Source organism: Microcaecilia unicolor, chromosome 1, assembly GCF_901765095.1.
Source record: "Microcaecilia unicolor chromosome 1, aMicUni1.1, whole genome shotgun sequence".
Classification (NCBI taxonomy): Eukaryota; Metazoa; Chordata; class Amphibia; order Gymnophiona; family Siphonopidae; genus Microcaecilia; species Microcaecilia unicolor.
In genome coordinates this window covers 639,138,850-639,166,199 of record NC_044031.1, presented here as the reverse complement: position 1 = coordinate 639,166,199, position 27,350 = coordinate 639,138,850, and the positions used below count along the sequence as shown (strand labels likewise).

Below are 27,350 nucleotides of genomic sequence, written 5' to 3'. Positions count from 1 at the left end.
TGGAGAGTGTCTATGTTTTTACTAAGATTACTCAGACAAAAAAAACCCAGCAAAGTGGACAATGGATGGCAGAAGATTCTTTACTGAAATATACAAATGACTTTACCTGGACTGTATTTTGGCCGAAGGCCTGCGTCAGGAGTCAACTGATATTTGATCAAATGCATGCAAAGTATTACTCACACTGCCAAAGGCACAAAATCCACACACTAACAGTACAGTCTGTCTGCAGCACCATGCAGAGGTCTAAACATAAACTTGCTCAATAGAAAAGTATCTAACGTGAATGTTGCCAAATGACTCTTCTGCCAAACCTTGCTGGGTTTTTTTTTGACTGAGTTTCAGTGTTGTACGGATTGTGTCTCCATGTCTTGTTGTTGCTTTACTGAGATAACGCAAAGATCTACTTTTTTTGTACGGTGAGTTCCTGGGGAAATGCCCTTTTTCTGCTTTGTATCCATTCTTAGAAGAGGAGCTATGGGAGTTTCTGTGAATGCAAAAAATATGTTTAAATTAACAGCTTGATAGTCCAGTGTGCAGTATTAGAAGTTGGTATTTTTTATATTAGATTTCTTAGGCTACATATTTAAACTGCTACTTCAAAGGCATTTACCTGTTTTATTAATACAGTTTAATAAGGTGTTTATATTTTTATAAAGCGAGTTGAAGGATATGTACCATTGTAGTAATTATTTTGCAGGATACTGTGATGTGTGTTGAGATGCTGACCAGAAGTCTACTATAATGGCAAAGTTTAAGTTATGGGATAATGACTATATTTAAAAATGTCAGTGTTTCCAAAGTTTGCGTGGGGTTTATTTTGCTGCAGGACAGCTGTTGGCCAGAGTGTTTATTTCAAAATCCATCATCAAGTGCACTCTAAGGCATTATTTAGGAGTATACCAAGCACTGCTCACACCTAAATGCCTAGTGCACCCCCCCCCCCCCCCCATTAAGTCTTGCCCCCCCCCAAATCAGATCTGGTTACGCCACTGGGGCCTGGGGATCCCCGCCAGCCAAGGTATTTGGAGTTCCGGGGGGGGGGGGGGGGGGGAGAGGGTGGTGGCCCTGCCCTGGGCCCGGCTCAGTCTCTCGGTGACCCTGCTACTGGAAACTGTTAGATACAACTGTCTTGGACAGATCTCACAGTAGTCGTAAGGAAACATGCCCAAGGTACCTTATGGCATTACACATCTTTCATTTCTCCAATGAACCTGCGTACTTTAGTGGTTTTATCCACTTCAGCAACACATTTTATGTATTTATTTAAGTATTTATATACCACCTAGAACTAAGCGGTTTATAATTTCTTACAGGTCATGCTAATAAAGTTGAATCTTAACGGATTATACATAATCACACAGGCATTCACTAGACTGTTACAAGTGCTCCCGTAATAAATTTTAAATAGCCATGTGCTAATGGCAACAGTAGTGCATAGCCATTAATAGAAAAAATAGGAAATAGGCCATTTTTACCACTGCTGGAAAATGGCCATAGTGCATGGGAAAACCCATATATGGGCTCGCTAAGGCCTTTTTTATTACCGCAGCTTAGTAAAAGGACCCCTTCGAGTTAAAATGGTGAAACCATGATTGAGAAGAACTGAACTTGGTGGTGATTATGTACAGCACAAGAAAACACTTGCATTTTGACCTGGATTATCAGCCACTGTTGGAGACAGGCAGGTCCGCCAAGAGACTGAGCTGGGCCTGGGGCAAGGCCGCCCCTGGGGCCCCCACCGCCGCCCTCCCAAATCGCTACTCAGGCCACCGGCGCCGCAGTCACCAGTCTCCACCCGCCCACCCCCAGCCCCGTCGACAGCCCCCACCAGGCCCCCTGCATTCTAATCGGCAGCGCCTCACCTCCGTGTAAAAGCGGCAGATTGCCTCCCGTCCTCGCGGAAACAGGAAGTTACATCAGACGAGGGCGGGACACAGGGAGGGAAGGCCCGAAGGGAGGTGATCTGCCGCTTTCATACGGAGTTGAGGCGCTGCCGATTTGAATGCAGGGGGCCCAATGGCAGACAGAGGGGGGCTGTCGACGGAGCCAAGGAGCGGGAGGGTGAGACTGGGGACTGCAGCGCTGGCGGCCTGGGAGCAGGAGGAGAGAGACCCTGCCGCCGTGCCCTCCTTGGAGGCCCAGGCCCAGGGAATTTTATCCCCCCTGCCTTCCCTCTCGGCGGCCCTGGAGACAGGACACTGGGCTTGATGGCCATTTGGTCTTACCCAGTATGGTACTAAAAGATTTTTCTCTCTTAACTGTAATCTCCTATACCCCTGTTGCTAATCTCAGAGAGATAAAGAGAGGATAAAACCCAACTTTCCCAGGAAGACATACCAAGCCAATCTGGTTTTCAAGATATCCATAATGAATGTGCATGAGATAAATTTGCATGCACTGCCTGCATTGTATGTAAATCTATCTTATGCATATTCATTGTGGATATCTTGAAAACCAGACTGGCCTGATGTGTCCCAAGGACTGGGTTGAGAACCCCTGGCCTAGAAGTGAAAATCTTAGTAACTCTCTGCTGATCCACTCTCTCTTCCAGTCTCCTATTTTTGATGCTCTCTTCTGTAACTTTAAACATACTTGGCAGTAAAGCAACCTGAACCAAATCATTAATCAGTCAGCGTTTACTGTTTTACATTAACAACCTTGTCAAGAATGAAGAACAGATTTAGGGAACACAAACCTTGGTAATTCATGTCTCCCAAAGTGATTGTAGCAAAATATTTACAGCATTCAGACTCAGCAGCAACAAATCCCCTTTGGCACCCTAGTCATTCTTTTCAGTATCCTGAGCTCTGATGTACCATTTTTCTGTGCATGCATTTTTTTTTCCTGGTAATCTCTTTCTGAGAACGAACTGACAGCCAAAGGGGAGGAGCTTGTGTAATGCATGTGAAAAGACCACTAAATGTTACTGCTTCCTAAATTTCTTTGGCCAATATGGTTAATAGTGCTCTATATTCATTGAAAACCTCCTGCAAAAGCCGATTAACTGGATGTGTGAAGTCTGTATTTAGGAAGGACAGTACACTAGCCTGATTCATACTTATCATGTTTGCCAATGCCACTGACGGACTTTGCTCTCCTGCTCTGCAACAAGATCCTCATAAATATGCATGATTTAGGCTCCCTCCTACCCAGAGAAGTAAGACTTGTGTGGATCTGCTTCCATGTTCAGCAGCAGTGACAGGCAGAAGAGAGAGAGAGAGAGAAAGACCAGTGCGCACCTGCACAAACTTTAAGACTTAGGAAGGAGGACACTAAAGTGGCCTGGGAATCACTGAGCCCCTATGGTGAGAGATACTGCACCAGGTACACAGACAGGATGGATTTGGGGGGGGGGGGGGCAGAGGCTTCTGCTGGTTGGGAAGGATGGTGGATGCTTGGAATGCCCTCCCACAGGAGGTGGTGGAGAGGAAAGCAGTAACGGAATTCAAACATGCGTGGGATATACATAAAGGAATCCTGTGCAGAAGGAATGGATCCTCAGAAGCTTAGCCGAAATTTGGTGGCGGAGCCGGTGGGGGGAAGAGGGGTTGGTGGTTGGGAGGCGAAGATAGTGGTGGGCAGACTTATATGGTCTGTGCCAGATCCGGTGGTGGGAGGCGGGGAATAGTGCTGGGCAGACTTATACAGTCTGTGCCAGAGCCGGTGGTGGGAGGCGGGGCTGGTGATTGGAGGAGGGGATAGTGCTGGGCAGACTTATACGGTCTGTGCCCTGAAAAAGACAGGTACAAATCAAGGTAAGGTATACACATGAGTTCATCTTGTTGGGCAGACTGGATGGACCGTGCAGGTCTTTTTCTGCCGTCATCTACTATGTTACTATGTACGTTATGTGAGTGTGTGTTTTGGGGCAACATGCTTGCATCCTTAAAGGGTGTCAGTCAGTCTGAACTGGGACAGTTAATTTTAAGAAGGCTAGAAGGGAGGAGTTCTACCAACACATAAAAGCCTGCCAAATACTGCAAGAGAGTTAACAATATAGATTTAGCAATGACTGAAAGTATTTACATTAAAAAATAATAATTTTAAACTTTAAAGCTATTAAAATAAATATTTAAGACAGTTTTCCTTATTGTACTGTCCTACTGTGATATCTTTTTTTTCCTCCTGATTAATATTTCTTGTTGTTACATCTCATTCTCTCTATATCTCTGTTACCCCTCCATCTGCGTCTGAATTTTCTCATTCATATCACTTCTTTTCATTTTGTCTTCTCTGCCTCTCCCTTTCCAAGCTCCACACCTTTTGACATCATCCCCCGGATTCTATATATGGTGTATTTGGGTATACTGTCAAGGAGTATGTTCAAATTAATTAGCTAATGAGCTCTTAACCATAAATGACTTGATACCATCAACCAATTGTTAATTGGCACTCATTAAATTTGCATGTGCATCTGGCAGCACACCATTCTATAGGGCAGGCAGGGCGCAAAACTCGTATAGCACATATCCCAAAAGGAGGCGTGGCTAAGGGAGGAGCATGGCATGTCGGGGGGGTGTTTTGAAAAGTTACACGTGTAGTTCAGTGGTGTAGCCAAGGGTGGGCCCAGGCCTTCCCACTTTGAGCTCAGGCCCACCCAGTAGCAGCGCACCTATGATGTGGCTGGCAGGGATCCCCAAACCCCACCAGCTGAAAACTCCCAACAACGGTCCTTCCTGCATACCTTGTAAATAGCAGATCTTTGCCTGCAGTGAGCGACTGATACATACTGCTTGCACCAGCCCCACTGCCTTCCCTCTGATGTATTCCTGCCTATGTGGAAACAGGAAGTTGCATCAGAGGAAAGGCTGTGGGGCTAACATGAGCCGTGTGTATTAGCTGCTGCTCGCTGTAGTGAAAATTTGCTATTTAAAAGGTATGCGGGGGAGGAGGGATGTTTGAGAGACCATATGGCATGCAGGTGAGAGAGGGAGAGACCACATCACTTGTGGGACGGGGCGGAGTTCTACCTACCCATCTTGGGCCCAGGCCCACCTAAAATTGGGTGTCTGGCTACGCCCCTGGTGTAGTTATAGAATCTTGGGTAAGCCCATCTAACTTGGGTACCAGCATTTATATCCGGTTTCAGCAGATGCAAGTTTGGTATCATGGAATGCTGCCAGTCTTTGGGTTTCTGCCAGGTACTTGTGACCCGGGTTGACCACTGTTGGAAGCAGGATACTGGGCTACATGGACCATTGGTCTGACCCATTATACCTATTCTTGTGTTCTTATGTTCATATCAGAATAGAATAGACCCAGGGACCTTCTGCATGACAGTGCATAGAACTTGTCTCTTGATCCACAAAAGGGATCTCTCTGCAGCTTCGTAGTATGCTACTTACACACAAGCACTCTGATGCACATTTTGTCCTCATTCTCTCTCCTCACTTCATTGTCTGCCTTTCCTCCTTCTTGATCATGCCACACAGATACTACTAATCTGAACACAATTCTTTCTTCCTCCTCCAGGCACTAGTTTGATGGTGGAGGACTGTAGCAATCTTCAGTCATGATCCAGCTCACAGTCACCCCAGAGGTCTCCCTAGCCGATGAGCCCCTTCGGATCCATGTTTCCGGCCTGGAACCACTTCAGGTCATCACTCTCCGAGCCTCTCTCATAGATGAGAAGGGGTGGTGCTTCCAGTCTCGTGCCTTCTACAGAAGCAATGAGGCGGGAGAGGTAAATCTGGAGAGAGATGCGTCCTTAGGAGGAGATTACAATGGGGTGCAGCCAATGGGCTTGATCTGTTCACTGAAACCAGAGAAGATGTTTCATAGGTTGCTGAAGCGAGAGTTGATGCACAGTCCATTTCACATCAGACTGGATCTCTATAACTCATTCAAGGTTCAATCTGAGCCTGATGTGCAGCCTGAGGCCAGCCGAATTGTGGAGAGGTGGTATGTAGCCCCTGGTGTACAACGTATCCAGATCAGGGAAGGCAGAGTACGTGGTGCTCTCTTCATTCCTCCAGGTAACAGTTAATGAGTTATTATAAACATTACAACTGTACTTGTTTCTTTCTTTTATTTCTCTTTCTTCCCTCAATTAGTTTCCAACTGAAATACAAATAAAATAAAACATAGAAAACAAAAGATGATACCTTTTTTATTGGACTAACATAATACATTTTTTGATTAGCTTTCAAAGGTAACCCTTCTTCATCAGATCAGAAATAAGCAAATGTTGATAAACAACAGCATATATAAGTGAAACATTAAAGCAGTCCACTGGCAGTCTCACAGTAAGAAGGTGGGGTGGGTGGATGAGGGACCGGGAGATATGCATTGTGATAAGAGGGTGACAAAGAAGTAGAATTTTATGGTTTATAATGGGCTAGAAAACTCAGATCTTTGTTAAGTCCTGTCTGGTGGGTGTCAAAATATTTAATCATTTTGACTTCATAGGTCTTACGTTCCTGGATTGTCTTAAAGTTTCCTTTTAGTATTCTCACCATAAAATCATTGATACAATATTCTGGTTTTGTAAAGTGCTGCCCCACAGAGGTGACATCCTGGTTGGTACTGGCAGTTTTCATATGTCTATGTAAATTAAATGTCTTCTTTAGCATTTGGCTTGTTTCTCCAGTATATCACCCTTCATCACACTTTTTACATTGAATGATACAGTGCTTTTTTTTGTGCCGGACGTGAGGGGAAGACAGAGCAGGGCAGGCAACGTGGCAGTGCCAGAGACCGGCACTGGACAACACTTCAGATGGTGGGGGTTGTGGATCCCCGCCAGCCAAGGTATTTGCTGCAGCAGTGGGTGGGAAGCAGCAGGGTGGCAGTGGGGTAGCAGACCAAAATGTAGCCCCCCACCTCAGACTCTGCCCCCTCCCACTGTGAGGTCTGGCTACACTCCCGGTATTGATGGTCTAGGGTGGATGTTTTTAGTAGTTTCTCACATGCAGCTATGCCATCTGCATGGGGAATGTTGCTGTATAGTGATTCTACATCCATTGTGACCAGAAGGGTACCCAGTGGTAACTGCTTGATATTTCTTAATTTATTCAGAAAGTCTGTGGTGTCTTGTATGAAGCTGTTTGTCTTGTGCATGAAAGGTTTCAGGATCCCTTCTATAAATCCAGATATTTCCTCCATGAGTGTGCCAATACCAGATATGATTGGTCTGCCAGGTCTTTCAGGTTTGTGGATTTTGGGTAGTATGTATAATGTGCCCACAGAAGGATGGTTTGGTACAAGTTTCATTTGGTACAAGTGGCTGTACTTGTTTTGGAAGTGTTTTCATAAGGTCTTTCAGCTGTTTTGTATAATCCTGCATGGGATCCTCAGTTAGTTTCCTGTAGTGTGTGTTGTCTGAGAGCTGTCTGTGTCCTTCTTCGATGTATTTTTGTGTGTCCATAATCACCACTGAGCCTCCTTTGTCTGGCGGTTTGATGATAATGTGTTGGTTGTTTTGTAGGGTTTTTATGGACGCTCTTCTGGTGGAGTAAATTGTACAGAATTTTCTTTTGTTTGTTGAAAAGTTGTCATTGTACCCTATGCCTGAAACTTTCTATGTAGTTGTCCAGTTTGTTGTTTTGTCCATCCTGTGGGGTGAAATATATTTTCTTTTGTTTAAAATTGTATTTCAGTCTGTTGGAAGTCTCTTTATTGTGGAAATGTACCTTCAAGCGGACTTTTCTAAAGAATTCTTCCAGGTCTAAGTATAGTTGAATTTCATCCAGCTTGCTGGATGGGCAAAATGAAAGTCCTTTGGAAAGTACAGAGACCTCATGCTGTCATAATTGATAATTTCAGAGGTTTACTATCCCCATTTGATTTGCATTTCCAATAGTGTGATCCGTGGGAGTTTGCCTGAAAGGCATCTGCAGACTTTCTTGATCTCCTGGTTTGTTTGGATCCTGATTCTCACATACCTCAGGTGGATTGGAAAGTGTATCCAAGTTGTTTGGGGTTTCTGGTTTTATAGCACTGTCTATGCTCCGAGATGAGATGTTTTTCTCTCTGTGGTTCTGCAGGAGAGAAGACAGCTTTATTTCTTTTTTGCAGATAGCAATGTGTTTTGCAGGTCATCCTTTAGTTGGATCATAAGGTGTGGATGTAGTGCCTCCATGTGCGTTATGATTTCATCTCTTTGGGTTTTTTATCGTTTTCGTCTTCTTGGAGAGTTGTTGTATAAGTTCATTACTTAGTTTCTGACAAGTATGTTTGCAGAGTCATACATCTCTCTACTCAACTGAATACACAAATGGGACTCAACTCAGTGACCCCAGCTTGTCACTATTGTACCAAATTCTGATCAGAGGCAGATACAAATGGTCTGCAAGTGGGAGCACAGTGGGGAAACTGCAGTTGATCTGGGTACAGATTATAGACCCAAACTAACAGAAAAGTGAGGTACCACACCACTACACATAAACACATAACAAACTCATGTATACATTCAATACCTAACAGTTTTCACAAGTAAATACTGCAGTATTAATATGGGGAAAACCTCAGATCTTTACCATAGAGAAAACATGTCATTTATTTTAACTGTATAACACTAATGTATTCCAATGATTATTAAATCATATTTTAATTGTTGCTAATACATGTACATACATTGTCAACAAACTTATGTAGTTTTTCCAGAATTCACTTCCTCCATCAGTACTTGCCATCAGGCACTCCTATTCATACATCACAATCATAATACCCAAATCTAACAACAAACATAATGGTCCTTATGCTATAAGAACTGAAGAACCAGTCTCACTTAGCTTCAATCTGTTTATAAGAAATCATCAAGCTATAATCACAGGCCAAAGTTCAAAGTAGAAGCGAAAGTATCACACTCTCTGTTCATTGATGGCAATAAATAGATGAATTCTGTTTAAAAAATGTCCATTTTTCAAATGTCCGCAAACTCTTGATAAATATTGAGCATTGGTATAAATAATTCACCCAGCTGTATATTCAGCCTGTTAGCTTGCTTGGCGGCTCTGCATGGTTGGGGGAAAGCTTCTGAAGAAACCAAAGTCAGCTCTTCAGCTTAACTTAAAGTCTTTCCGTTCCTCTATGCGAGACCACATTTCGTGTTGTCCTTCATCAGAAGGAACTTTATCTCAAAATCTGTACTGATAATTAAAACATTTCAAAATCCCCAAGTATCACAATCTCAAACTCCTATAATCATATAATCTTATATCGTCTTTTCTATATGCATAGCGGCTGCTTACTTTCGAGACTCATATCTAAGCGAGCCGTTCCAGGGACCGCCCTCTGATGTCATATTTCTCCTGCAGTATTGTGGGATTTAAATACCCCCATGGGACCGCCCCCAAACTCATTCCCAAAGGCTATACCCATTCAACCCATTTTCCCATTGTGCCCCCAAAATAGGACATCTGATACATAAATACTGGCATGTTCTGTCTTTGCATTCTGAATTCAACGAGCATCCTAAAATTGCATACCGCCACAAAGTAAATTTGGGCGGGCTATTAAAGAAATCTACTTCTGAGATGTTCACTGGGCAGCATTCCCCTTGTGGAAGATGTGTTTATTGTAAATATTCAGTTAATACCAAGTGGGTCACTATCCCAGGCTCTACACAAAGGTTGTATTTGTGTGCTAACACTACCTGCAGTAGTGAGAGAGTGGTCTACTGCATCATTTGTCCGTGCCCATTATATTACATTGGATATACTAAAAGACAATGAAAACAAAGTTGAATGGGTATAGCCTTTGGGAATGAGCTCGGGGGCGGTCCCATGGGGGTATTTAAATCTCACAATACTGCAGGAGAAATATGACATCAGAGGGCGGTCCCCGGAACAGCTCACTTAGATATGAGATTTCTTACAAACAGATTGAAGCTAAGTGAGACTGGTTCTTCAGTTCTTATAGCATAATGACCATTATGTTTGCTGTTAGATTTGGGTATTATGATTGTGATGTATGAATAAGAGTGCCTGATGGCAAGTACTGTTGGAGGAAGTGAATTCTGGAAAAACTACATAGGTTTGTTGACAATGTATGTACATGTATTAGCAACAATTAAAATATGATTTAATAATCATTGGAGTACGTTAGTGTTATATGTCTCTCCCTTCCATTCTTCTGTTATCACTTTCTGCTGTTTTGCTCCATAACTTTTCAGTTGTGTGGAGCTGGCAGCTTCTGTAACATATGATCAAGGAATCATACATAAAATTAGGGGACAGAACGATAGATAAAATGCTGAACAAAATTTAAAACAAAGAAAGAAAAAAATGTTAAATTAGATTATTGGAGAGAAAAACAAACAAACAGTTCAACAGAAGATGAGGATGAAAAGATATGTAAACAGAGCTGTTGATACTATATTGAGCAGAACAGTAAACCAGAGATGATTAAACATAGTCTTCTCATTTGGTTGGTTGGCAAGTTATTTTACTTAGAAATGGTAGTTGTTCTCAAATATGACCCAGAAAAGATTTGCATTCCTAAGTGTATTTACTTTCACTTCAGCATTTCTTTTTTCTCTAACTTTTTTAAAATTGATTTTTACAGTCCCACAACTAAGGAACAAAAGGTCTCTCTTAACTCTTCCTTGTTAATCTTGTCTGTAGGAAAAGGACCATTTCCTGGGGTGATTGACATGTTTGGAGGTATTGGAGGTCTTATTGAATTTCGAGGTGGCCTCCTTGCTAGCCATGGTTTTGTGGCACTATCTCTGGCTTACTTTGCATATGAAGACTTGCCAACAAAGCTTAATGAGATAGACTTGGAGTATTTTGAAGAAGCTGTCGACCTGTTATTGAGACATCCTAAGGTATTTTTCACATATTCTTTATAAATTAATACATCATAGCACATTTAACTTTAAGCCAGGATCAATTTCATGTATGTTTCCTGATGGTTCAATATAAATAATTTTGCATTGCGAAACTAATTGTAACTAATTTCTTACAACTCATTTTGTAAGAAAGTTCAACAAGGTGCCGCCAACAAGATCTTGTGGATTCTCAGGAAAATCTGCCAGAAATTGTCCCTTTGTTCATATGCAAATAGTGCCATGATAAGTCAATGAGAGGATAATTTTCATTAGCCTGTGTAACTGCATAGGACATAGGAACACCATACATACACATGCCTCTCTCCAAGCTGTCATCTATCAACTATTGCAGCCCGAGGCATGCTGTCGGGTGCTGATGTCAGCGCCCAGTGGGCTCCAGGGAGATCAAGCTCAAAGGCATCACGCCTAAGGCATTTTGCCAAAGAGTGTGCCAAACAGGGGCGTAGCCAGACTTCGGCAGGAGGGGGGTCCAGAGCCCGAGGTGAGGGGGCACATTTAGCCCCCCACAGCGCCGCTGACCCCCCCGCCACCACCGTCCCACCCCCTCCCCTTTCGACCCCTCTTCCTGAAGACAATCCTCCCCTGGCGCCTCCGCCGTCAGGTACCTTTGCTGGTGGGGGTCCCCAACCCCCGCCAGCCAAAGTCCTCTTCAGTGCCGGTCTCCGGCGCATTGCTGGTCTGGAAGGATTCTGTTTCTGTGAGTCCTCCTGACGTCCTGCATGTAATCCAGTCTTGATGTTATCATGACATACACAACTGGGATAAGATTTACCTTCTTGATGTAAGGAGAGAGGCACTATAACTGTTGCAAATAGTAGAAACAGCTCTTGAAGGTTGTTTGGATTTGGGAAATCAGAGTAAATTTTGGTTAACTGTGCTGCTCGGAAAATTTATAGTCAGGGTTGCTTTCCTACTGTTGTAGGGGACATTATTTTAACACCAATACCTTAGAAGATTTAATCAACCCTTCAAATTTTAGGTCAATAGCCAGAGACACTATTACTGTGAAGTTAACAGAGGCCATTGTATCTAGTAAACTGAGTAATTATTTGGATGCTGTTGGATGTTTACATTTATCTCACCATGGCTTTAGAAGCGCTCATGGTACTTTGCTTTTGGTTTTGGTAGAGGATGCTAAAACTTTTTTATGTCAAGGAAAACAGGCAAAAACAATTAGATCATGTAGTACTGTAGATCATGAGTTATTATTTGTCAAATTAAGTGAACTTGATGTGTCTGGAGCAGTCTTCAACTGATTCAAGGAGCTTTTGTTAAATTGGTGATATCAATTGAAAATGAACTATAAGCTGTCATTATGGAAATCTATTAGTGGAGTGGTTCAGGGTTCTCCAATTCCTCCATATTATTTAATGTGCATATGAATTCAGTTGGAAGCATTCAGGCTCTTGGTCCACATGATGATACTCCTGCATCTGGACTATTATAATGTTCTTTATATAGGATTACCTTCTAAATATTTAAGGAAACTTCAACTCATTTAAAATACTGCAGCCAGACTAATTTTCAGACTACACAAGTTTTCAAGTGTTTCAGGATATATTACAAAACTACATTGGCTCTCCATAAATGATTGTATATCATTTAAAGCACTCTGTTCATTATTTCAGATAATTTATGGTTTTACTTCTCAGCTTTTGATAATTATGGTCTCTTAAGACACTGTATGGCTTTTCTTCTCACTGTGTAATCAGCTAATTCTTTGTCTTCCTACTCTTAGAAAAATGCTTTTCTTGAAAATAGTTAACACTATAGTCTCAGCTGCTGTAGTTCCATTATGGAACTCTTTCCCCCCATATTTTAGGATTGAACAAAATTATCTAAATTTTCATTAAAATTTGACACATTGGTTTGATCAGCTATAATAATTATATTACTGATTTGGAGCAATGTTGAGCTCATTTGCTGCCACTTTCTTTTCTGTATTTAAATGATTAAATGTGTGGTGGGAGGTGGGGATAGTACTGGGCAGACTTATACAGTCTGTGCCAGAGCCGGTGGTTGGGAGGCGGGGCTGGTGGTTGGGAGGCAGGGATAGTGCTGGGCAGACTTATACGGTCTGTGCCCTGAAAAGCATAGGTACAAATCAAAGTAGGGTATACACAAAAAGTAGCACACATGAGTTGTCTTGTTGGGCAGACTGGATGGACCGTGCAGGTCTTTTTCTGCCATCATCCACTATGTTACTATGTTAAATGATTCATTATCATCGCTTTCCTTTTTGTTTGCTTCTTTGAATATTTTAAGTTTGTACACTGTGTTGAACCTAGGGGAAATCGCAGTTAAGAACTACATTGTGATTTGAGTGGGAGTTCATAGCTCCCAAAAGGGATTTTGATGTTGTGTAAGTGACTACTTGTGTTAAAGAGTCACCGGAGTTCAGTTTTACTGAGGTTAAGACAAAGTTGTTTTAAGCCCATTTTTGACAGGCAGTTTATTCAGGGCTGTTGGTAAGTCTGATTCAATGCATAGGAGTAGTTGCACTCCATCTATATAGATGTAGAACTGAGTATCCATTGACCGAATGTGCTCAACTAATGGGAGGCAGCTCTAGTCATATGTAGGGGAAGTTCCTGTGAGGGGGGGGGGGGGGTCCTGACTCTGCAAGGGATACTAGGTTGACCTTAGAAAGAACAGGTGGAACCAGTGAGTGTCTTAGAATGGGAGGGGGTGCTGAGGAAGGATAGTCCACAAGCAGCCTCTATTAATCACCCACCCTTCTGCATTGCCCACCTACCTTGCCACCCACTAACAACCATAGCCTAAAGCTTCTCTAGCAAACATCCCCTCTAGCAATACCCTCTCTCAATAAAACTCAGCCTCTTAAAATTTTAAAATTTATGCAGTTATCATACCTGCATGACTTATAATGCTCTACATTGGCTGCCTCTACTAGATATTCAATAAACCTTAATGAATATCAGGTGAAACCAGCTTATCCAAAAATATTTTGTTATTTAGTGTAAGGCTGTGAACCTCAGCCGTGCCGCACTGCATCGGTATACTTTTATGCAGAGACTTCTGCACTCACTTCGTCATTGACTCAACAACCCCACCATCCTCCAGTCATTACTTTAATGTGTATAACAAACTTTTCTAAATTTCTAATAAGGATTTTACTCATCTTAAAGATGAAAATTTGATGTATAGTCAGCAATATGGGTACAGTGCTCCGACACGGCATGTGTTTCACAAATGCTTTATCAAGTAGGTCCCCTAATAATCATTGTATTCCAGCCCACTGACATCCTGCTGTAGTTGGCTGCCGGCATTGCTGCTGCTACTGTTACTACTGCTTCAGACCTGGCACTGTCACCTCCTAATGCTTCAGATTCAGCACTGACTCACTGCCTTGCTGCTGCCTCAGATCATCGCAGTTCAATGACACCCTTCTCCTTTCATTGGCCAGTACTTACTGATGGAATTTTTGGCATCAGCCAATGATAGGCCATTTCTTCAATCATGCTATGATTTATGGCTTAAGCTACGATGCTGCTGTGTTTCTGTCCATGTACACTCCATAGAAGGCCTAGGTTTATCAATCCTTGCCTTATGGAATAATATGATGTTCTATCAGTAACAACTGCCTCTATTATGTATAATTGTTCTTTGTCATGAGGACACTGACACTCATCTATATTTAAACAAGTAAATGGAGAGCTCAAGAACTTGTAAACATATAGTATTGATTTTGTCTTGTTTCAGGTCATGGACTCTGGAGTTGGTGCGGTCGCTGTGTGTAAAGGGGCAGAGATTGCCTTAGCCATGGCCACATTCTTGAAGAAGGTGATTGCTACTGTTTGTATCAATGGGCCCAATGGCATAAATGGAAATTCACTAAGGTACCAAAATACCTACGTTAGAGGCATGCCTTACATTGCTGAGGCTATTCATTTCACCAGCACAGGGGCAGTGGAAATGTATAATATTACAGAAGACCCCAGAAAAGAGAGGAACCAAGACTGTATCCTTCCTGTGGAGAATGCGCAGGGACACATCCTATTCATTGTAGGAGGAAAGGATAGGTGCTTTAAGAGCCAACTCTTTGCAGAGGAGGCACTTTTGAGGATGAAGCAACATGGAAAGAAGAATGGAAAGCTGCTCTTGTATCCAGGAGCTGGGCATCTGATTGAGCCTCCTGGATCCCCATTCTGCTTGATGTCATACAGTTACATTCTCCCACTTCCAGTGATGTGGGGAGGAGAACTTGATGCACACTCCTATGCTCAGGAACATTCATGGAGGGAAATTCAAAAGTTTCTCCGTTATCATTTGGGACAGTCCAAAGGTAGCAAACTCTGATATAGGAAAAATGTGACTGATTTAATGTTTGGAAATTCAAATCAAATGATAAATTAAAGGGAAATTCAATGTTTAAAATTCATTTCAGCTGTATGTCCAGACATAAAAAAAATGATCAGATTCTTTCCTCTACCACTGCCTTCTCCAGAGCCCAGCTGATTGGCACATTCTAGTGCAAAACTTGGGAGCAGAAATTAGGAAAAAGGTTCTTTACCAATGCCAGCAAAGCAGTCAGGTTATAACACTTCTATTCCCAGGCATCAAGGCTCTGCAGATGGAAGCACAGAATGGATGGTCCCGACAGTTTGTAGCCCTTTCCATATATGGGAAAAAAACTGATCACTGAGGAGATACTTTAATCTATTTTGAACAATCAAATAACATATTTGATCTGGGATTTATCATTAGACAACTTCAATCCTATTAAGACGTTTGGGGCATATGTTGCATGCTGAAATGGTAATATGAGTGATGCATCCAATATAGCTGAAGTAATCAATAGCCATACTGATAGAAGTTTTTAGAGCTAAACTAGCTGCACACGCTACAGGGCAGAGGATTTTAAAGCTAGGGTTAATAACTATACAAAAGACAGCTCAAGCTCTTGTAACCCTTCGCATTTTCATGGCATTTGCTAGATGTACCCCATTTCCACTCTGTACATTGTCCTACTTGAATAGCTTTCACTATTACTTGCCCAGAGCATGATAACCTGTCCTTTTCTCCTAGCCCCTTGTCACTGGAACTGTCACTTTCACTGCCTATTCTGGAACCCCCCTAAAAAAATCCATCTGTGGCTTGCTTTTTAAAGCTAGGTATTGTCCTTATCTTCAGTTTTCTTTTCTCTTTAGTTTTGGCATGTGACTTATATGCTGTTATCCAGTGTAATTGTCATAAGCTATTCTTGATATAATTATTATAGATTTTTAGAAGATATTCTAAGAATGTAGTATTGAAAAATACTTAGTTGGGAGAGTTGACTTCGATTTCTCTGCTGTATAGATTTGTAGCTTGTTAAAATAAAATGCTAGTTTGTGGCTGTACTACATGCATGCTTTGAGTATTCATGATTTCATCTTCTGATAACCCTCTCCTGTTGATATCTAGCTGGGACTGTTCTAATAAAAAACCAACAACTGTTAGTTTAGACAAGTAAGCCAATCAACTTATACACCCAGGGAACATGCTGAAGATATAATTGGATGGGTGCTCACAACCCTACTAGTAATACAACCAGCAGCTGTAGAGTACTTACGAGTAGAGGCCTGATTATATGTTAAAATTTAAGGAAGTAACATTCAACAGTCTGGCTACTCCATAAAGTTTATTATTTGATATACTGCGAATCTGTATAAAATAACGTCTAAGCTTAAAAAAAAATCTGGGGAATAAGGTAAAACAAACAGCAAATATCAGGGAAGTCACATTAAGGGGAGAATTACAGAATTAATTCGTAAGGGATAGGTGGAGTGGGAGGAACACAAGCCCAGGTCAGTTCATGGGAGTGCCTGAGTAAAGAAAAAGTCTTCTGGACTCCCTTGAAGTTTTGAAAGGAGGACTTGGTTCTAATGATTAAGGGAAACTTATTCCAAAGCTTAGGGCCAACAGCACTGAAGCAACTGTTTCTGCTATTCTCCACCCAAATATGGTGGTGGGAGGGTTCGATGAGACACTGACTAGATGAACAGAGGCTTTGTGGCGCGTATAGGGAATCAAGATTTTTGCTAGAAAGATAAGAAGAGCTATCGGTTAAATATGGCAGCTCAATATGCAATCCCAAACATAACCAGAAAACTCAGGGGTCCTTTCACTAAGCCATGGTAAAAAGTGACCTGTGGTAGTGTGGGGGTGCATGCATTTGGTGCACACCAGGCCAGGATTTACCGCATCTAGAAAAAGGGTTTTCTTTTTTAATGGGACAGGAAAAGGGCATGTGATAAAACTGAAATCAGCACACACCTAATATCGGCCTGAGCCCTTAATGCCACCCATTGATCTAGCGGTAAGGGCTCACACACTACACACACAATGGCTGGTTGGCACGCACCAACTGCCGATTACTGCTGAAAACACCACGCACCGTGGGAAATAAATATATAATATTTCCCAGCAGCACGGGCGTGCAGCAAATAAAAAAATTACCACCAGGGGAGGTCACTAGCCTGGCAGTAGTCTCGGTCTGGCACGCACTGCACGTGCATAGAGCCTAATGCACCTTTGAGATGGTGGTAAGGGCTCCTGCGCTAACTTGGCAGTAATATTTATATGATGGCGTGCTGGGGGTGGGAAGTATTGCCAGGCTCCTGTGGTTGCCTGGCAGTACTTCCTTTTTAGCGAACAGTAAACCCTGGAACTGGGAGGGGGGCCCTGGCACACACTCTCATTCTCACACACACACTCTCGCACCCAGTCTCACTCTCTCTGTCACACACACTCACACATTCACTCTCTATCATAATCATAGCCAATTAATTATGTTCCTCTTTACAGCCAAAATTTACAGAAATACTGGGATGAAAACAAGAAGAGACATCTTATGATATTGAAACATTAAATAAAATTACAAGTTAAAAAACAAACAAACCATAAATCATTTCAGTACTCTCACAGGGAATTTCTCCAAATAGGTAGTTTGGTCTACTGAGAATCTGGTATTTCAGCAATTTGTAGTTCACAATGGTTTATTAAGGTTGTCAGCAGGCCACCACCTTCAGGCCTTCCTGCAGGTATGAACTCGGCTGACCCTGGAAGGGCCCTTACCTGGACACAGCACTCCCAGAAGTAGACTCCAAAATATGCTTAAAACCGCTTTATTCCATCAGCAAGGCCAAGACATTTCCTCTTCCATACACAGTCCTTGGTTACAGCACATATCACCCCTTGTTCCTTCCCCCCACTGGCCACAGTTTCTGGATACAGTTTAAATCATTCACTGCTTCCCCAGCATAGCCTGATTCCTGGACACAGTTTTTAAATCACTCACTGTTTCCCCAGCATGGCACCATTTCTGGACACAGTTTAAATCACTCACTGCTTCTTAGCATGGCATGACTTCTGGACACAGTTTAAATCACTCACTGCTTCACCAGCATGGCATGACTTCTGGACACAGTTTAAATCACTCACTGCTTCCCTTGTACCTGAGCTATAGCAGCAATCTCCATGGGCTCACGTCCCCAGTCATCTCCTCTCCGACCTCTTTCTCCACCTCCCATTCCATGGGCTCCTCTCCAATTATGGTCCCCAGCTGGTCCTCTCCCTCCTGATTATTCATTTAACAGGGAACAAGATCAGCATTGGAACATTGTACATTTTACATTTCCAGGGAACAGAATAAACAATGAACAAGATTATATTGTTGTGAGTGTAACCTGATCATACTGATCTTCACTGGACAGAAGCAGGATATATAGCGATCATGAATAATAATAATTATTTATTTAATAATGGGTTTACAATGGACTAATTTAGAGATAGAAAGGAACTCCAAAGATTGACAAGATGGTATAAGCATACACAGAAAAGGCAAAAAGTTGGAAATCCAAGATGGCTGTGATCTCACCTTAGTGGATAGGTGGTTTCATTTTCTCTTTTTGAATATGCTTAAAATGAAGGTTGTGGCAGAGAGCTTGTCCTCCCCTCCTCTCAGCTGCTGGTTTCTTCAGGTCCGATGAACCATTATCTGACCCACTCAAGTGCTTCAGTTGGAGTTGGTGCACCAAGCCCAGCTGAGTTGATGTCATTGTCGGGTGACCTGGCATCTTCTTTCGGGCTGGATATATCTTTAAGCCCCAACATGTAACAAAGATTCAGGCTGATGTGGCTTGAAGATGCAACTGCACCTCGTTTAGCACCTCTGCAAGAAGTGTGGAGGGTACTGTGGTTGGAGAGGATCCTTTCACGGGCAGAGCAATTGGAGTGCAGCATTTGCAGCTGCACCCCTGGAGTAGATTTGAAGGGAGCAGAGGTTCACCTCTATCTCGTATGGAAACACTGAAGTTTTGTTGGAGGAAACAGTTGCTCCATTATTGACCTCAGTTTTTCTTCTTCAGAGACCAGCAACCTCCCCCCTGGAATTAATTTGGGAAGCCATTCAAACTTTGGATGAGGTACTGAAGCATGCCTTAAGTGCTTTCAGTAGGAAGGGCAAAATAATGAAGCAAGCAAACACATAAATAATATGAAGTGAAGAAAGCACAGGACAAGCACAGATAATCCGCAAGGATGAGGAAGGTATTCTAAAGCTCAGCAGCAGTTGCATGGATGGGCTAAGTGGATAAGCTGCATTTTTCAACATCATGTTCCGTGTCTCTGCTTCTATACAGGTTCAGTTTTTTCTTTCTCAGATTGGTCTCTTGGCAGACCAAAGAAGTGGTGGGAGATTTTTAGGGTCTCATTTTAATCCCCTATCCTTATGTGGGGAGAGCATTGTCATTCCCAAAGAGGAGTGATCTGTAGCCTATGCAGGATATGAGAGCCACATCTTTCCAAGTCTATGGCAAATGACCATTACACATCAGTCACTTTATGAAGGTGGTCAGTAGTCTCTCCCAACAGCATCCTTGACGTCTCCCCATCACCATAGGACTTAAGAGATATTGTATTTAAGCTTAGTATTGCTGTACATGAGTGGTTCATTATGAGACAGGTTAGTACAGTCCCAATATAGTAACAAAATTACATCAACAATGAATGTGAAATTATACACTTGATCATAGTCTTTCTTTGTTGTTTCTGGGACATAGACCGTAGAAGTCCGCTCTGTTCTTATGTTCCAGAAGGACATGAGGTACACTGGCAGGGTCTGTAAAACAAAAATTATCTAGAAAATGAAAATTATAGCAAACAGAAAACTACGCTTGTAACTACAATGGGAGGAAACAAATATATTTTCATTTATCTTACTGTTAAACGTGGTCTTATGTAAAACTAGTAAAAAAGGCCCGTTTCTGACACAAATGAAACGGGCGCTAGCAAGGTTTTCCTCGGAGTGTGTATGTTTGGGAGAGTGTATGTGAGAGTGACTGTTTGAGAGTCAGAGTGAAAGTGTGATTGTGTGAGAGAGAGAGCGTGAGTCTGGGTGTGAGTGTGTTTGTGAGAGAGTTTGTGTGTGTGAATGAGAGTGTGTGCAAGTGTGTATGTGAGACACAGTGTGAGTGAGTGTGTGTGTTGTGTGGGCGAGAGAGAGAGTGTGTGTGAGACACAGATTCTCTGTTTGAGTGAGTGTATGAGACCAAGCGAGTGTGTGAGTGACTGTGTGGCACATAGAGAGTGAATGTGATACAGTGTGAGACAGAGTGTGTGAGAGTGAGAGTCAGAAAGACATTGTATATGAGAGAGAGAGTGTGAGCCGTGCCCTCCCAATCCATGGCCATCTGTCCCCTGCCCCCTCCATTCATCCTTTTCCAGCAATTCCCCTCTGTCCCTGAGCCCTGCCCTCCCAATCCATGGCCATCCATTTTTGTCTGTCACCTGCCCCCTCCATTCATCCCTATCCAGCATTTCCCCTCTCTGCCTGAGGCCTGCCCTGCAATCCATATCCATCCATGCCCATCTGTCCCCTCCATTCATCCCTATGCAGCAATTCCCCTCTCCCTGAGTCCTGCCCTTCCAATCCATGCCCATCCATGCTCCTCTGTCACCTGGCCCCTCCATTTTCCCTATCCAGCATTTCCCCTCTCTGCCTGAGGCCTGCTCTGCAATCCATATCCATCCATGCCCATCTGTCCCCTCCATTCATCCCTATCCAGCAATTCCCCTCTCCCTGAGTCCTGCCCTTCCAATCCATGCCCATCCATGCTCATCTGTCACCTGGCCCCTCCATTTTTTCCCTATCCAGCATTTCCCCTCTCTGCCTGAGGCCTGCTCTGCAATCCATATCCATCCATGCCCATCTGTCCCCTCCATTCATCCCTATCCAGCAATTCCCCTCTCCCTGAGTCCTGCCCTTCCAATCCATGCCCATCCATGCTCCTCTGTTACCTGGCCCCTCCATTTTTCCCTTTCCAGCATTTCCCCTCTCTGCCTGAGGCCTGCTCTGCAATCCATATCCATCCATGCCCATCTGTCCCCTCCATTCATCCCTATCCAGCAATTCCCCTCTCCCTGAGTCCTGCCCTTCCAATCCATGCTCATCTGTCACCTGGCCCCTCCATTTTTCCCTATCCAGCATTTCCCCTCTCTGCCTGAGGCCTGCTCTGCAATCCATATCCATCCATGCCCATCTGTCCCCTCCATTCATCCCTTTCCAGCAATTCCCCTCTCCCTGAGTCCTGCCCTTCCAATCCATGCCCATCCATGCTCCTCTGTCAACTGGCCCCTCCATTTTTCCCTTTCCAGCATTTCCCCTCTCTGCCTGAGGCCTGCTCTGCAATCCATTTCCATCCATGCCCATCTGTCCCCTCCATTCATCCCTATCCAGCAATTCCCCTCTCCCTGAGTCCTGCCCTTGCAATCCATGCCCATCCATGCTCATCTGTCACCTGGCCCCTCCATTTTTCCCTATCCAGCAATTTCCCTCTCTCCCTGAGTCCTGCCCTCCCAATCCATGCCCATCCATGCTCCTCTGTCCCCTGCCGCCTCCATTCATCCTTTTCCAGCAAGTCCCCTCTCGCCCTTCCATGATCCCCCCCCCCTCGCATCCATGCTACGCTCTCTCCCATGTCCCAGCCTGGCCCGCCCTCTTCTCCCCCCCCCCCCCCTTCGCATCCATGCCTCGCATCCATGCCCCCCCCCCTTCGCATCCATGCATCCCTTTTTTTTTTTTTTTATTCTTTTTAACTTTATCTCCGTGGCGGTTCGTGCAGCGAAGCGTCAGGGAAGGAGGCGGCGCTCCCGACGTCTAGCTTTCCCTTCGCTGTGTTCCGCCTTGTTTTGAAGGCGGAACACAGCGAAGGGAAGGCTAGACGTCGGGAGCGCCGCCTCCTTCCCTGACGTTTCGCTTCCGGATTTGTTTGTTTTGTCGCGAGGGCGGGGCAGAGACGGCAGGCTGAACCCTTCAGCCTCAGCCTGGGAGTGACGTCAGATGGCTTCAAGGCTTCAGGCTTCAAGGCTTCAGGCTTCAAGCTTCCGGCTTCACAGAACGTTGTCTTCAGAACGTTCACGGTGCGTTTTATTATATTAGAAGATGTAATCCACTGAAAAATACAGCAGCAGCACAATAGAACTACTTCAATTATATTTCTTTTTTTTTTCAAAAATTACATGTCATACCCCTCCCCCCCCCTCAAATTTACCAAACCTCTCCCACGCCTGGTTGATTTTCTCTGGGTCATGGAAGAACAAACAGAAAATACTGCTAGGGATAAGTGTGCAAGTTACAAAACAACATTATCACAATTAACCATTTTTTAACTATATATTTATTTGTTTCAAAATATTTAACAAGAATACAATTAACCATTTTAAATCCAACTACGGATTTATTGTGGTATTACAAAGGTTCCCAAATCCATTGAAAATGCTTCCAGCATGCAGGATGACTCCACCGAACCCTGTGAAGTTAAATTATTTATTAAGTATAGCACCACTACCACGGCCAAATGCTCTTTATAAAAACAATGGAGTGTAAAATTTCAGGATTTTTATGATGCAATAAGACATCACTGATTATGCTTAGAAAGTTAAAATTAAAGACAAGAGGAGGACTCAACTTTCTGGATATTAAACTGTACCATTATACATATTTGATGATTGGTGCTGATACAATGGGCTCATGTCTTACACTGATTCCTGTGCTATCTTCACATAGCACGTGATGTCTTTCACTCATAGTCCCTCTGTTATTTCATAGGCACGTTCCAGGAGCATCTGTACTTTTGTTACAACTGCAGAGCTGTGCACAGTATTTATGTCCTTCAGCAGGCCTACCTGCTCTCTGGCAAACAGCGCATCATTCTGGGAAGGAAAAACAAAAGGCACACCATCAACTGCAAATCATCAATCTCAGATGCTGCCCATTTCCACTTATCTCAGCCAGTGGACAAAACCCAGAGGATGACATCAGAAGACCCTTCACCTTGCTCACAGTTCTTTACAATATTAAAATTATGCATAAAGCAATACAAAATTCAGCAGCTAGATTGTTAACGGAGGCTACGTGTTATGGACAGTAGAAAAATAGGAGTCAAAGTCAAGGGTTTGGTGCACCAATCAGAAGTTCCTAACTGGTATTTTACAGTAGAAAGTCAGATATGTTGCAAAATGTTTGCCATTATATGAGATGAGGAGGACAGGTTGCAGTCGCTTCTGTAGGCAGTAGTCATAATCCATTTTTGTTTTTTTATTAAATACCTTTGTTGGTTGGGAGGCAGGGATAGTGCTGGGCAGACTTATACGGTCTGTGCCAGAGCTGGTGGTGGGAGGCGGGACTGGAGGTTGGGAGGCAGGGATAGTGCTGGGCAGACTTATACGATCTGTGCCCTGAAGAGCACAGGTACAAATCAAAGTAGGGTATACACAAAAAGTAGCACACATGAGTTGTCTTCTTGGGCAGACTGGATGGACCGTGCAGGTCTGTTTTCTGCCGTCATCTACTATGTTACTATGTATAGCATCCAAAATTCAAACAAAAAAAAGGGCTGTGGAATATACACCACTATGAATAAAAACATCCTAAATTCCACTATGAATTTTACTCATCACAGTATTTAATGCATACAGCTAATGTTTGATCAAAATTTTTGATCATAATTAAATTGCTAGATTAAAATTCTGATCGCATTTAGGGGTCCTTTTACAAAGGTGCACGAATGTTTTTAGTATGTGCTAAAAATAAGCAAGCGCTAAATCTTTGAGACTCCCATATATTTCTATGGGCATCTCTAGGGTTTAGCACGCACTAAGACCACTAGCGTGCCTTTGTAAAGGGACACCTGAATCGCACTAGCCGAGTAGTTAATTTGATAGTAAGATATTCAGTCTGCTACTCAGTTAGGTGGGCTGAATATCGATGGGTGTTAGTTTTGCCAACCTTTCCCCCAAAGCTCTTGTTCCTCAGAGCATCCACCCCCTGTAGACTTCTCAACTACCATTCTTGGGGGTGGGACTTCAGAAAAAGGTTTATGTAGAGGCAGTGATGGTCAGCATTAATTTTAATTGCCATGCAAACGCTAATAACAATCAATCAACATCACTAACAATGTATAATTGAAGTATGTATATTTTATACCACATTCATAACACATGCTATGAATGCAAGTGCTTTGCACCTCAATGGGGGTGGGAAGACATCTTGAAATTGACTTTAGGAAGTAAAATGTTAGCTATTAATACTGTAGGATAGTTGGTTTAATATATTTATTTTTAAAAATGTATAACCCATACTTATCACACCTCAAGGTGAGGAACAAATTAACAATCACAATTGCTACAATAAAAACCATGCAATACAAAATACATAAAAACAAAAAGAGAGACTGTCCATCAATGCTCAAAGCAATACAACAGCCATCATGCTACATCACAGTTGCACTTCAAGCACCTACATACCAAACGCCCATAAAAATAAAAAAAAGAGTTTCAATCATTTCTTAAAAGCAACAATTGAGTCTGCCATTCTCATATCAAGTTGCAAAGCATCCCATTCAAATGGCCCACATAAAATAAATAACTTTTTGTGTGATTTAACTAACTTATTTTTGACTAGCAGGCAATAGTAATTTCCTAGTGTTGTCACTTTATGGCGATCTTAAAGAGGTATACAATACCATTCATCACAGAAAATATTTATTTGTGACATTTATATCCCACATTATCCCGGACAAGTTTGAGTTCAATGTGGCTTACAATACATAACAAAGAACCCATCACATGAAAATCGGTCATTTTCAACATTTTAGATCTGCTACTTTAGTCATCTATTCCCAGATATGGTCACATACTTGTGTAAAAAAAATTTTTTAAACATGATATATCAAATGTTCTCCCTTAAAATTTAAATTCTGAAAATGTTTCCCCTTCCAAAAATGGGACTGCTATATAGATTACCCCAAGTCGTTTTTTTTCTTAAAAACTTAAAAAAAAATTATTACAGAAATACAGACTAAGGGCCATGTTTACAAAGGCGTGCTGTCAGCTGTCAAGATCTTATATATCAAAGTACTTAAAATTTAATTCGCCAAACTACAGGAAGCCAATGCAAACAACAAAGGGGCCCTTTTACTAAACCGTGTAGGAGCCTATGCGTGCCCAACATATGTCAATTTGGAATTACCGCCCGGCTACGAAATTTCATTTTACGTGTGTCCATTACGTGTGCCGGAAAGTAATTTTAATTTCCGGCGCATGGCGCTAACTAGGCGGTAAAAGGCATTGTATGCACATAGACCATTACTGCCCAGTTAACATGTGAGACCTTACCGCTGGTCAATGGTTGGCAGTAAAATCTCAGACCCAAATGGACGCACGCCAACTTTCATTTTGTCGCACATCCATTTCTGGCCAAAAATAAACAAAGGCGAAATTTTTTTTATAGGTCCACTGAAAAATGGATCTGCATACATCCAACACACACGCCTACACTAGCGCAGGCCATTTTTCAGCGTACCTTAGTACAATGACCCCATAGTATTAGAGTAATATTTTCATAACACGTAGCCTCCGTTAACAATCTAGCTGCTGAATTTTGTATTGCTTGGCATGCCTTAATCATAGACTGAGACAGTCCCAAAAATAGAGAATTGCAATAATCCAATTGGACTAAAATCAATGCCTGTAACACTGTTCTAAAATTAGAAAATGTCAAAATCATCTTCAAATGCCTGTATAATCTTAAAGTAGAAATCAAACCGTTAAATTGAGATTTTACTACAAGAATCCAATACAATGCCTAGGCTATTAATCTCAGAATGAATTGGAATGCTTACAGTATCAACCAACAATGTAGTAGGCAATTAGTCCAAGGGAGATCTACTACAAATAATCTCAGGTTTAGAGCAAGGTGGTTAGCAGACATCCACATTTGAATCTCCTACATAAGTACATAAGTATTGCCATACTGGGAAAGACCAAAGGTCCATCAAGCCCAGTATCCTGTTTCCAACAGTGGCCAATCCAGGTCACAAATACCTGGCAAAATTCCAAAAAAGTACAAAACATTTTATGCTGTTTATCCTAGAAATAAGAAGCGGGCTTTCCCCAAGTCCAGTTAGGTTAGCAGGGTTTTAAAAAAGAACTGGCTAAATTCCTAAAAGAGAAGTCAATAAGTCATTATTACATAGTAACATAGTAGATGACGGCAGAAAAAGACCTGCACGGTCCATCCAGTCTGCCCAACAAGATAACTCATATTTGCTGCTTTTTGTGTATACCCTACTTTGATTTGTACCTGTGCTCTTCAGGGCACAGACCGTATAAGTCTGCCCAGCACTATCCCCGCCTCCCAACCACCAGCCCCTCCTCCCAACCACCGGCTCTGGCACAGACCGTATAAGTCTGCCCAGCACTATCCTCACCTCCCAACCACCGGCTCTGGCACAGACCGTACAAGTCTGTCCAGCACTATCCCCGCCTCCCAACCACCAGTCCTGCTGCCCACCACCGGCTCTGGCACAGACTGTATAAGTCTGCCCAGCACTATCCCCGCCTCCCAACCACCAGCCCCGCCTCCCGATCTTGACTAAGCTCCTGAGGATCCATTCCTTCAGCACAGGATTCCTTTATGCTTATCCCACGCATGTTTGAATTCCGTTACCGTTTTCATTTCCACCACCTCCCACGGGAGGGCATTCCAAGCATCCACTACTCTCTCCGTGAAAAAATACTTCCTGACATTTTTCTTGAGTCTGCCCCCCTTCAATCTCATTTCATGTCCTCTCGTTCTACCACCTTCCCATCTCCGGAAAAGGTTCGTTTGCGGATTAATACCTTTCAAATATTTGAACGTCTGTATCATATCACCCCGTTTCTTCTTTCCTCCAGAGTATACATGTTTAGTTCAGCAAGCCTCTCCTCATACGTCTTGTAACGCAAATCCCATACCATTCTCGTAGCTTTTCTTTGCACCGCTTCAATTCTTTTACATCCTTAACAAGATACGGCCTCCAAAACTGAACACAATACTCCAGGTGGGGCCTCACTAACAACTTATACAGGGGCATCAACAACCCCTTTCTTCTGCTGGTCACACCTCTCTCTATACAGCCTAACAACCTTCTAGCTATGGCCACCGCCTTGTCACACTGTTTCGTCGCCTTCAAATCTTCAGATACTAATCACCCCAAGATCCCTCTCCCCG

At 42.8% G+C, this 27,350-nt stretch overlaps 2 protein-coding genes across 5 annotated transcripts in view; one reads left to right on the top strand and one right to left on the bottom strand.

Moving 5' to 3' along the window:
* Positions 1–225: 225 nt before the first annotated feature.
* BAAT (bile acid-CoA:amino acid N-acyltransferase) lies at positions 226–16,448 on the top strand. Of its 4 annotated transcripts, XR_003944026.1 has the most exons (5): positions 2,523–3,327; positions 5,476–5,978; positions 10,569–10,771; positions 14,519–15,350; positions 15,390–15,443. XR_003944026.1 is itself a non-coding variant. In XM_030221548.1 (4 exons), the coding sequence occupies exons 2-4, from the start codon at positions 5,516–5,518 to the stop codon at positions 15,113–15,115; spliced, it is 1,263 nt and encodes a 420-aa protein (XP_030077408.1). In that variant the 5' UTR covers positions 226–419; positions 5,476–5,515; the 3' UTR covers positions 15,116–16,448. The 4 variants fall into 4 exon arrangements, 3 of the variants coding, with proteins under 3 accessions (XP_030077408.1, XP_030077390.1, XP_030077399.1); XM_030221548.1 differs by lacking the exon at positions 2,523–3,327 and adding an exon at positions 226–419 and having other exon boundaries at positions 14,519–16,448; XM_030221530.1 differs by having other exon boundaries at positions 14,519–16,448.
* Positions 16,449–22,518: 6,070 nt separating this feature from the next.
* CENPQ (centromere protein Q) overlaps positions 22,519–27,350 on the bottom strand; it is a 61,427-nt gene continuing 56,595 nt past the window's right edge. The window contains exon 9 of the mRNA XM_030221564.1: positions 22,519–23,011. Coding sequence (XP_030077424.1) covers positions 22,883–23,011 — 129 coding nt within the window. The 3' untranslated portion in view covers positions 22,519–22,882. The remainder of the gene's footprint in view (positions 23,012–27,350) is intronic.